The sequence below is a fragment of the Tripterygium wilfordii genome, chromosome 23, assembly GCF_013401445.1.
Source record: "Tripterygium wilfordii isolate XIE 37 chromosome 23, ASM1340144v1, whole genome shotgun sequence".
Lineage (NCBI taxonomy): Eukaryota > Viridiplantae > Streptophyta > Magnoliopsida > Celastrales > Celastraceae > Tripterygium > Tripterygium wilfordii.
Window position 1 is genome coordinate 4625812 of NC_052254.1, and position 11890 is coordinate 4637701.

An 11890-nucleotide genomic window follows, 5' to 3' on the forward strand; every position below is an offset into this window, starting at 1 on the left:
TTTATTATTAGATTAATTTTAAACATAAATTATAAATATCGAATTTAAAAATATATTAAATTTTTTGTCATTACATTTTTATTTATTATATGAGCTTTTATCATATTTAGGTGTATTTTTAATTTTTTACAAATATTAAATTTAATTTTATATTTAAGTGTATTTGTTCCATAAACTAATTAATTTATTAAATATATATTATTAAAACTGGGGCCCACATTACTTTTTTGTTAAAAAAATACAAGATCTCATGAAAAAGAAAGTTACTCATATAATTAATTATGTTAATTAATATTAGAAATTTAAAAAAAATAAAAAAAGAAGAGTTGAAGACTGAAGAAACCTACCTCACAACCTGTATTAATGGCGGTCCTAATAGAGTCATCTTTGAGATTGATCAACTTTCCAATATCATCATTATATGTAATAATTCACTTAAATAAAGATATGGTGGTTGCAATTTTTAATTGACAATTAAAATTGTTTTCCTTTCAATCAATCAAATACTATTAAGTGTTTATATTTTTTTGGTATACTAATTTAAACCATTTTTTGACGTTAAAAAAAATCTTTATTTTCCATCTATTAAAGCACTCACATCAGAGTCCACTAACAAATACTTTATTTAAGCATAATAGCATTTGTTACATTATTAATCTTCTATCACAATAGTTTCAGAAGGAAACCTAGAACGAGTATGCTGCATGTATATATCAAGTTGTTCCATATACGGTAAAACTCATGTAGCTACGCACTCATACCTGAGATTTGTGGGGATAGTGAAGCATGACTTTTCTTTGAGATTGGGATTGTTGTTGTTTGATTTCATTTTAATTTCAATTTTTTTGTGTGAGATCAGAATGTACAGGATTGCGACATCGAGATTATTTCATTTAGAATTTAATTTTCGTTGGTTTTCTTTTTATTTTTTTAAAGTTCCATGTGACATGTAAAATTAAATCAATTAAAAACTAATCCACATGACATTTTTGCCGGAGTTTGAATGCAACGTAAGCATTTTCACAGGAGTCAACACCGGAGAGCTTACTCATGACAGAAATGATTTACAAAACAATAGTTTAAGGATAGAATAAATAAATTTTAAAATTTAAGGACATAATCGAGAAAAATATGATAGTCTAAGGACATATATAATATCTTAACCAATAAATGAAAGTATCTAGTGTGCCATATTAATTTCATGATTCATGTCAAACCATAAAAAAAATTAAATAAAAATAAACACAAATGTACGTACGTAGATGGCTCGACCGACATGGCCTCGTCCCTTATAGCCCATTTTGCTAGTATCCCCTCTTCATCATCTGTTAGAGATAAAACAAAAAAATAAACAAACACTTAGTGCATAAGCAAGTCCTTTTTTTTTCTGGATCAAAGAGACGATGACGAACTTTGAGGAAAGATATTGCCATTGTAGAAGCCTTAGCATCCCTTATAATGGCGTGGAGTACTGAAGAGAAACGCAGATGTTACCAAGATAAATGAAGAGGAGGGGCCATAGAGTGAGTGTTGAAAGAAAGACAGCTGTGTGAGAGTGTGAGAGAGTAGAGGCTATGGACATATACATATATAGAGTTGGAGCATGGATGTCTGATGAGGGGGGGGGGGCGGCTCCGTCTCATGGGTGGTGAGAAAGAGAGAAAGTGGGGTTATAAAATAAAAGACATTCCATACATTTTTTTCAGGTTATATTTGATTTTTGTTTCGACCAAAACATATGTCGTTGGATTTGTAAAAAACTGATCAAAACCTCATTCGAGAATTCCACTCTATATAAGAGAGAGCAAGAGCTAGAATAGTATTATATCCCTCACCACCGCATATATAGCATAGATCAAACCAAACTGATAAATGGAGATTCAAGTGATTGAGTCAACAATTGTACGTCCTACACATGATACACCAAAAACGTCCCTGTGGCTCGAACCTAGGCGCTGTGGCTCCAAGGGTCCATGCCTCCACCGTCTACTTTTACAGGGCCAATATTAATGATTATTCGAATTTCTTCGACGCTGGTGTGATTAAGGAGTCTCTGAGTAAGGCCCTGGTCCCCTTGGCTTGTAGGCTGCGAAAAAGATAAAGATCCCAATAATTGGGATTCAAGTTATCTTAATTACTTATCCTAGTTGATCCTAGGTGTTGAGATGTATGCACAAGATTTAATGTGCATGTGATCGGCTCCATGTGTACATTAAATTCTGTGCCTACATCTCAATAACAGAAATAACTGAGATTCCAATTATTGAAAGAAAAGAGTACTATTCTTGAGGAGGTTTACCGACAAATTAATGTTCAAAAAAAAAAAAATTGGAAGGTTTTAGAGTGATTTGGGGGCTCCACAATTCCCTAGAGTCTACAATTCTTCTCCAATGATGAAGAAAAAGTCATACAAATTTTAAAAAATATTTTGGAACGTTTTAGAGTACCGTTCTTGAAGGGGTTCACCGAAAAAAAGAGTGCATCGACAGTGGCCTTGAACAGGCCCGATCCAAATATAAATTATCTTTATATGAAATTATCTTAACCTGTTTATTTTTGAACCTATATTATTATTTTTTAATTCAATTAAATTGAATTGAACTTTCTAAACCTAATATTTTTAATAAATTAGTCATCTATCTGGTCCTTACATGTTGTTTTTGAAATGGGGTCATAAGTATTTGATAAAGAAGATGAGACACGAATGACGACACTCTGTTTCTTACCACCCAGTCCCCATTTCAACACATATACACCACACTTTTCAATGGACACAAATATTACACATTTGATGCAATTTATTGTCAACAACAACGTACTTTATTAAAGTTCCATAAATTGTTTGCACTTGAGGAAAAATATATCTACTACATTATCTGCTATTGTATATGTTATTGTCAAACACTCAGAATTATTTATCAAACGAACCCAAATATTATTAAATGAAGATAATTAATTAATTAATGGGGTGAAGGATAAAATGAGAATGACAATGAAATACTAAGGACATAAAAGAAATAGAAATGGAAATGGTATAAAATTGTTCAAATTGATAGTATTTTGAAACTAGCATAATATGTTGATAAAATTATCTCCGATTACGTGCCCAAATATGCTTGTTTGGCTGGCCAAAAATATTTATGCTAGTTACAATGTTAACATATATAGATTATTACAATTCCAAACCAACAACAACGCGTTTGTCTAAAAGAAAACATCCCGTAATAACTCCGCAGTTAAACATGTTTCTGCTATAGCATTATTGGGATGAGTGACCTTCAGGAAAGGCAAAATCGTACGGGTCTGATGTATCCACAGGAACCGAACAACCTAAAGCGGACAATATTGTTGGTATGTATGGGGGTACTGTGGATTTATAATAGGGTATCGGAGCCAGCTCACCCGTTTGGGTCACCTGTTGGGCCTTTCGGATGTCCAATGGATAAACCACCCAGGAGTAATCCTAACTCGTATAGTTCACTTGTTGGATCTGGTATATCCGGCCTACAAGTGCAGGAGAGTGTTAACATATATAGATATATAAATTATTGGGTCTGATATATCCTAACCCTTATGTGAGAGTATATATATATTCTCCCATAGGGTCCTAATGTGAGGCCCTAAAATGAGGTTCTAATTTTTAGGATTCACTTTTAGGGTTCAAAACATTTTTGTTAAAACTTGAAAAAAATATATTTGTATTTTGATCGGTCTTACGAATCTAATGACATATCATTTGTTCAAAACAAAAATCAAATGCAACCTGAAAAGTGTATGAAATGTCTTTTGTTTTATATCCAACGATCCATAATTATCATGAATTTTTCACATTGAATTTGATTTTTGTTTGGAACAAAAAAATATCGTTGGGTTTGTAAGACCGATCAAAATATAAATATACTTTTTTCAAGTTCTAACAAAAATGTTTTGAATCCTAAAAATTATGACATCATTTCAGGATCTCACTTTAAGACCTCATAGGAAAATTCCTAGATGTTGCCTTAGATATGTGCAATTTAATTATATTATTTATTATTTTAAGTTCAATCCCAATAAAAACTAGGAAAATAGTAATGTGTGTCCTTAGAACATTAGATAAAGATGAAAAAGTGAATTAGATGAGAGAGTGCTTATCACAGATGACATACTGTGATATATTGTAAGGCACACGTTACCAATACCTTATAATGTAATTAGTGCTATGACCAGTTATAACTCATCTCACATCACTACAGTACGTCAAAATACAACAAACCGACCAATATATAGGGAGACGTCATGCATACTGATCCCTTCAAGTTTTGGATCATGCATATATAAGAAAGTAAAAAGTTTACGCCTTTAAGAGAAATATTTATTATCGGTAGTGATAGTCATACATAATAATGATATCCATAACAATACATAATGACATGACATGCCATGTCAACTGATGACAAAACAAAATTTTCAAATTTCAAAAAATCAAATATCAAAACAAAACTTAGTCTTTTCTTTCTACTCTCTTCTCTTGGGATTCAAATCTCTATTTCTCTCTCCGATCCATCTCCACTCTCTTCAACGACATTATCTCTCCCTCTCTCACGACCAACGATGGATCTCTGTCGTTCAGCCACCGATTTGACTATCACTAACACCAAAAGAAGCGTCTGGTCACTAGGAGCAAAGCCCAATCACTACTTTTCATCAACAGTTTCTAATTTTGTTCGAAATCCACCATGAAGTCGCGGATAACCGAAGAAAAAAAGCACCAAAGAACCGATCTAACTGATTCCGGTGTTGATTTGACAACCTAACACCACCAAGGCCCCAATAGACTCCACTAGGAGAGGACGAACTGATTTCTGGTGCTTCGGGCTTTTGTAAATTGTCTCTAGAGCTGGGTTTCTCATTTTGCTTGGGTGGATGCTGCTTGGTTTGGTTTTTGTTTTATCTAGGGAGTTGGGCTTCATGTTTTGCTCCCTCTGTTTTGTTGGGTCTATTGATCTTTTAGAGAATGATTTGGTAGTTCTTCTGTTGATTTATGATTGTGACTGGTTTTGGGATCTTGACTTGGGTGTCAATCTTGCTTCTCTGTCTAAGGGTGCTGAAGCAACCGGCTTGAAAAACAATGAAGCCGCCACCAATTGATTTTTAGGATGCAATTGGACATCAATTTTGGTCTGCGAGAAAAATTGGTAAAGGGGTCTATTGAGCATGGGGAAGGTGTTAGGCACCCCACAACTCCCGAAAACGGTTACCTTCAAAAATGTTTTCCTATTTAACTCTACTTTGTTTTGAGGAAAAAATTGTATGTCCCAAATGTTTTAATGAGTTTTCCATATGCCCGGAAAATCATGTATTATCAATTGGGTGGAAATGTTCCATTAATGTTAGACCAAGATTTGATTTTAAAAATCTTATTTTTATGGGTTTTGATAAAAAAGAAGGAAAAAGGGTGCACCGGATCACTATGGCCATTCCCGGCTTGGCCAAAAATATTTTTAAAAACTCCACTTGAAGTGGTCTTTGATAAAAAAGAAAAAGGGTGCACGGGATCACTACGGCCATTCCCGGCTTGGCCGAAAATGTTTTACTTGGTCTTGGATGAAAAGGTCCATATCGGAGTGGGTTTTGATGTTTTGGATGATTTAGAAAAAAGGCTATTTGGATAGAAACATGGGAATGAGTTTTGATGGTTTTGGAGAAGAGATTTTTGGGAACTTGGTTGATGCACCAAAAAGGCCCACAATCAATGAAAAAGATTCAATTCAAGCCTTACTCACAATTATGTTCTTCATGAGAAAATAAAGAATCCATTTAAGGCCCATCGGACGGGCCTAATATCTTTAAACCCCCCTTTGGGTCCTTAAATAAATTCTCCTAATTCCTAAAAACATATTTGCTTTCCGGGTCCACGAAATCCAAATGTTTTGGATGAATGCCAATGGAACCCCAATATCTTGAAGGTTTTTTGGTATTTAAACAAAACATAAAGGTTCCATAAGTTAATCTTGGTGTGTTTATTAAGGTGAAACGGCTTGGATTAATTCTAATGACTAACGCGTTGCATTCATTTTCATGACATTCAAACAATTCTAACATACATCTAAGCATCATGGCATAGTGTGAGAAATCAAAGTCCTAAGCATGCATTCTAATGCAATCATTATTCACAAAATCAATTTCTAATTTCTATATGCTTCTAACATCCTAGAATATCATGTATGCATTTTCTATTTTACATCCACTATTTTTGTTACACTATTACAAGGCTTACACTTTACAATTATGTATGATAAATAATAAAATGTACAAAAATCCAATATCACCCGCGAGGCCCATTGCTCCAATCCAGCCCAAATCCTCTAAGTATTCCTTTTGGCCCAAGTCCTCAAACCCGGTCCAAGCCCAACAAACAAACACAAAAATGGGTCAAAATTGTGCTCAAATGCCATTGAAACTCAAATTAAATCCATATACATTATAAACACACATATACAAACACAAATATTCAAATACACATATACAAATATACAAAACGAGATGTATACATACAAACATAGCTACAGAATATGCAAATATACACACACACTGTATATATATATATGCACACTCACACTCATATACCACATATACATGTACACGCACACCATACATACATACATATATATATATATATATAAACACATAACGTATACATACACACACATTCTGCACACGTATTTACACACATACATAATATATAGATACACAGCATATACACATTTAATATGGCAGTTCACATTCCTGATCATTCGTAGACAAATGAACCATAAATCGAGCATCAATCGTAGTGGATATACCAATGTATCAAAGTCGGATTATCACAGAGATCAAAAATACCTATTCTGATTTGATATCGAAAACCAATATCAACAGAGTAGACAAACAGGGATTCAAACCAAGGCTGAGTAAACTACCAGATTAGATATCAAAATCAAGAAGGATAGAAGGATATGTAAACTATCTATCATCTCAGACATGGCAGCCATCATATGCAAGACAAGACTCCAAGATAACAAAACCAAAACGAAATCAGATTCAGATGAACGAAATATTACCTTCGATTCCTTGTTGTCCAATGGCCTTCTTCTTCCCGTTCTCTCCTTCCTTCGTTTTCTTCGATTTCTTCGACGATCTTAACTCCTTTTCTTTCCCGATGCCGGCAACTTCCCTCTTTCTCTCCCAATTTCCTCTTTTGTTTTTTTTTCTCTTCTCCCCGGCTGCCTCCTCTTTTTCTTCCCCCTTTCTTCCCTATTTTCTTTTCTTTTTCTTTTTTCTTCTTTTTTTTTTTACCCCCAATTTTCCCCTACCTTTTCTCTCTTTCTCCCCTACCTTTTCTCTCCTTTTCTTCTCCTTTTCCACCGATTTCCTTCCCCTTTTTCTCTTCCCCTTTTTTTTTCTTTTCCACCACTTTATCTTTTTTGTTTTTTTTGTTATATATTTTTTTTTATATTTTTGTATTTTTTGACCGGCCGAAAACCAGTTACTACAGGTGTTTTTTTTGTTATGTAACATTGTAATGTGTTATTACATTGTCAAGACTAACAATATAATTATAATTTTGGTAAAATAATGGTAATCATTTATTAAGTTTCTTTGGTAAAATAGAGTGTTGGGCAATATAATTAATCATACTTTCTAAAGCGGCAATGTAACTAGGCATTGTCTCCATTACATAACAATCCAAAATGAAGATAGTGATTTATTAAACTGTCAAAATGGAATAGTCTAATAATGACAATGTAATTGTGATAGGGTAAATGTAACAGTGGTTTATTACACTTTGTGGTAATACATTCCCATACTCACATAGTCACATGCCATAACTTTGACCCTTTTTTTTTTTGGGGTCACTATTTGACCCACGGGCCTAGACCCGGCCAGAAATTATATCGGGTCTGAGTAGTCCGACTCGATGCCTTTGGTGAGTCTGGACTCCATTTCTGAGGTTGGGCTTGCCCGAAGTCTGACATAATATATATATATATATACACATACGCACATATACGTGCAGTCTCTATGTGTGTGTGTATACACACACACAGACTGCACGTATATATATACACACACATAATGCATAAACATATATATAATAGATATATAAATATTAAATAGTTTAAAGTATAGGAAAAATCGGGTTAGGCCCGAACCTTAAGGCCCTAGGCCGGGCTTGGGTCTTATTTTGAGGACCTAGCCTGATCCGAAGCCCCGATTCTCAAAATTGGATTTGGGCTTGGGCTGAGCCCGGGTCTGAAAAAACTAGACCGCTCGATGCCGACCCCTAGTCTTGTTGCAGTAAACAAATAAATTACACTTTTATAAGGCAATATCAGTCCTAAAACTGTTACAGTGCAGTTGTTGTAGCGTAATCATAAGTGTGACTTATTACACTGGTAATAACCTCCATTAATAAAAAATGAACCTTAACCGATATAGACCCATACCCAAAAATTGAAAAGCAAAAAAGAGCACCCTAGCAAAAAATGTGAACCTCAACAAAACAAAAAGGAAAAAGTTGGAATCCAACGACATTTTTTGCATCCGTCCTACACGAATCATTGGAATTCGAAGACATTTTTTGCCGGAATAAATGTGGGTTAGATAGTCTTCATCGAGATGTGTCTATTGATGGTATCAGTTTCCTCTAAAGGTAGTCGAATAGTCCGAATTAGAAGATTTTTCTCGAAGTGGTTACAGATTTTCTAGCATGTTTTCGGCAACTACAGTGGATGAAACTCATTGAGATTTGTTGGGTATTGTTCCTCATCTTTTTTTAGTTCTTTTGAGTCCAACCATGTCACGAATGGTGACTGGACGACAAATATGTCATGTGGACAATGGTGAGCTTGGAAATAAGGAGATGGATATACCAGAGAGAATGGATTCCAAAAAAAAAAAAAATAAAAGAGGAAAAATGAAAAGTTAAGAGGAGAGAGAGGCGAGAAAAGTCTCTTATTTTTTTATATTTTACTGAAAGTATTATATGTGGCATGTCACATAATCATACAAAAGTCTATGGACCTATAACGTTTCCCATTTACGATTAAGGACTAATTGGTTGGCCAACTCACAAAAGGCAAGGAGAAATGTCGGTCTTGATTTATTCTCTTGAGCTATCGTCGTGGACAGACTTTCCAGAAGAAAACTTTACAAGGTCGGCTATTTCCATATATAGCTGACAATTATCCATTTCTCACTCCTTCGCCTCTTGGCTTCCGGCATCAACCACCGATGAATCCATCGGGGCAAGTCCGGGGCATTAATCGTTATGCACCAAATCAATTTTTTTCTTTTACAAAATTTATAGATAAAATATAGTTATTATGGTGAATCTAATGATGTAATTTATTTATTTTTTGAAAAACTACTTAATTATTTTTTAAAACAATAAAAAATATGAGTTGTAGGATGAGAGTTAGGTAACAAATCTTTTTATTTTTATGAGATTTAATGATAAATTTAAAACCAATGGTTCAAATTGTTTAAATTTTGAATGTATTATATTTTTGTGAAAAAAAAATAATGGTTTGGAGTCTGGGATCCCCGATGATGAATAGGCTAACTACTAGCCATACAAATCGACACAACAATAATAGCACTAACACAAGAAGCAAAACTAAAATGTCAGACCACCATAAACCATTCACAAGCCATGTTAAAATATGTTTCCTCACAAGGAAGAAGAACAAATCTAGAATAAGTGGAACCGATTGATTTGAAGAACAAACAAGCTTCCAAAAGAAAAATACAACACACAGTAGAGCATCCAAATTCCGTATCGATGATTCAATAATAAACTGGTTCAAACGCAGTCTCAAAAACAAAAAAAAAATGGCAAAATAACTAATCAAATACCACACAGCTGGAGCTGGTTCCCTTATAAAAGGGTCACCCTCTCGATCATTCATGCATTTACCTGGCCAAGAATCGAGAGCAAAATCCATGGGTGTTAGGGGTGTTCGCGGTCGATATCGATTGGTTTTTTGGGGTTTTTTTGATATGAAAATAACCGATTAAACGATCAGTTTTTTCTGTTTTGATCAGTTCAGTTCGGTTTTTAATGGAGAAATATGCAACTTTATATTATAAAAAACCGATCAATCATTTCGGTTTCGGTTTAGGTGGTTTTTTTGAACAACCGTAATGGGTATTATGGTTCAATTTCTTTAGTCAATAACAAACTGCTATAACATCGAAAGATATACGACTCAATCAAAATGACCCATTTTAGCAGCTCCACCTTATGAGGGAATACAAGTCTTGTCTAGCAGCCCCCTGCTTGGCGAGAGCATCGACTACCGAGTTGTATTCTCTCCACACATGCTTAAAAGTAATCGCGTGCAGTGTTCAGTGAGGTTTTTTATAGCATTGAAATCATGGACCAATGTCCAGGGATATAGATGCTTAATTGAGCCATGTGTCTACCATTTCACCACCAAGACATCTTGAATCTAGATGTATGAGAAAAAAAAAAGAACAAATGTTACAACAATAACGCACTTATGTTGACTTCCATTTGTAAAGATTAATAATACAGAAGTAGCACACCATACACCAAACCATATTATAAGTTGATAATACAACAAGGATAAGCAGAACACTATCGCACACAGAAGAGGTACATCGGTCATGTACTCATTATTCATCACAACTTTCATATATATATATGTATGTATGTATGTATGCATTAATTTGTTGGATTTAGAAGGTGAGCATCTATATCATTGATGACATTCACCAGAAACTGCAAGTAGTTATTTGGAGCGGGAGTGTCCACGGTGTGCTTCTCGTACTCGATTACAATCTTGACCACACCTGGATTTACATCAAAGATGGCCTTGAAGGTCTTGTAAAGATCCAAACAATGACCCTCAACAGCAGCAAAGGTTACAATCTCCTTCTCGTCATCCAATGTCACCTTTTCCTTCAACACCTCAGCCTTTCCATCTGTACATATATATATAGACATATATAGCGATACGTCCAACTATTTATTTACCATTCCTACCAACTGTCACTCCAATTTAGTTAGAAAAGAAAAACCAGATCAGTTGATGTAACATTACCTATGGTGTATTTCCACAGCTTGATTGATCCATGAGTTTCCCAGTCTCCTTCGTGCACCTCAACATGGTGTATTTTGTCGGAAGCAGCTTTTGGGACAACGTGATTTTGGCTCCTGAGAACACCATACACCTTCTCTGCTGGGGACTTGATCTCCACATCGGCTTCGATCTTTTCAGTAGCCATTTATATAAAGCAGTACTGCACTTGACACAATGAATCTTTTCAGATGGTCTGGAGTGAGAGGTTTTTCTTCTTCGCTTTAAATAAAAAAAAAAAAATTAAGTAGTACAGTGTTAGTCCTCTCGTGGACAGCTCAACACATCACACCCCTTACTGGCTATTGCCATAATTGCACGCAAATGATTAACACAACTTTCTCTCGATTTCACATGAAAATGGGCCCTGTAAACAAAATAAGAAAAGGAGATGTCAATACTGTCTACGTCGAATGGGCATAACCCAATTGTATATTGAATATAAGCAGATGTTGAGTTGCTATTATACAAGTGATGTGTTTTCTATGCCTAAATATTTTGGGGCCGAGGAAAATAAAATCGTGTGAGTAATTAGTTCAAAACGGACAATATCACTTTGATGTGTTTGGATTGAATTTTGAGACTTTTTAATTTGAAATGATACTTATAGATATGTAAGTTTAAACAAGTTAATTATTAGCATGAAGAAGTTAATTAGGTCATTTCTCTAATATATTCCCTCCGTCCCAATTTGTCTTGTCATTTTTTGGAAATCTAACTTTTTAAGGAGACATGATTTAATATAATTTAACTACATAAAATAA

At 34.4% G+C, this 11890-nt stretch overlaps 1 protein-coding gene across 1 annotated transcript; it reads right to left on the bottom strand.

Moving 5' to 3' along the window:
* Window positions 1-10507: 10507 nt before the first annotated feature.
* On the bottom strand, window positions 10508-11349 carry LOC119993572 (MLP-like protein 329). The gene is made up of 2 exons (XM_038840757.1): window positions 11091-11349; window positions 10508-10971 (listed from the first exon to the last, which is right to left on the bottom strand). Exons 1-2 carry the CDS (start codon window positions 11272-11274, stop codon window positions 10712-10714), a joined length of 444 nt encoding a protein of 147 aa, XP_038696685.1. The 5' UTR covers window positions 11275-11349; the 3' UTR covers window positions 10508-10711.
* Window positions 11350-11890: the final 541 nt, after the last annotated feature.

Excerpts from the sequence above, each read along its gene's own strand:
- LOC119993572 (XM_038840757.1), bottom strand. The coding sequence starts at position 11,274 with ATGGCTACTGAAAAGATCGAAGCCGATGTGGAGATCAAGTCCCCAGCA. Across the intron at positions 10,972-11,090 it reads GCTGTGGAAATACACCATAG|ATGGAAAGGCTGAGGTGTTG; the intron begins GTAATGTTACAT and ends ATATATGTACAG.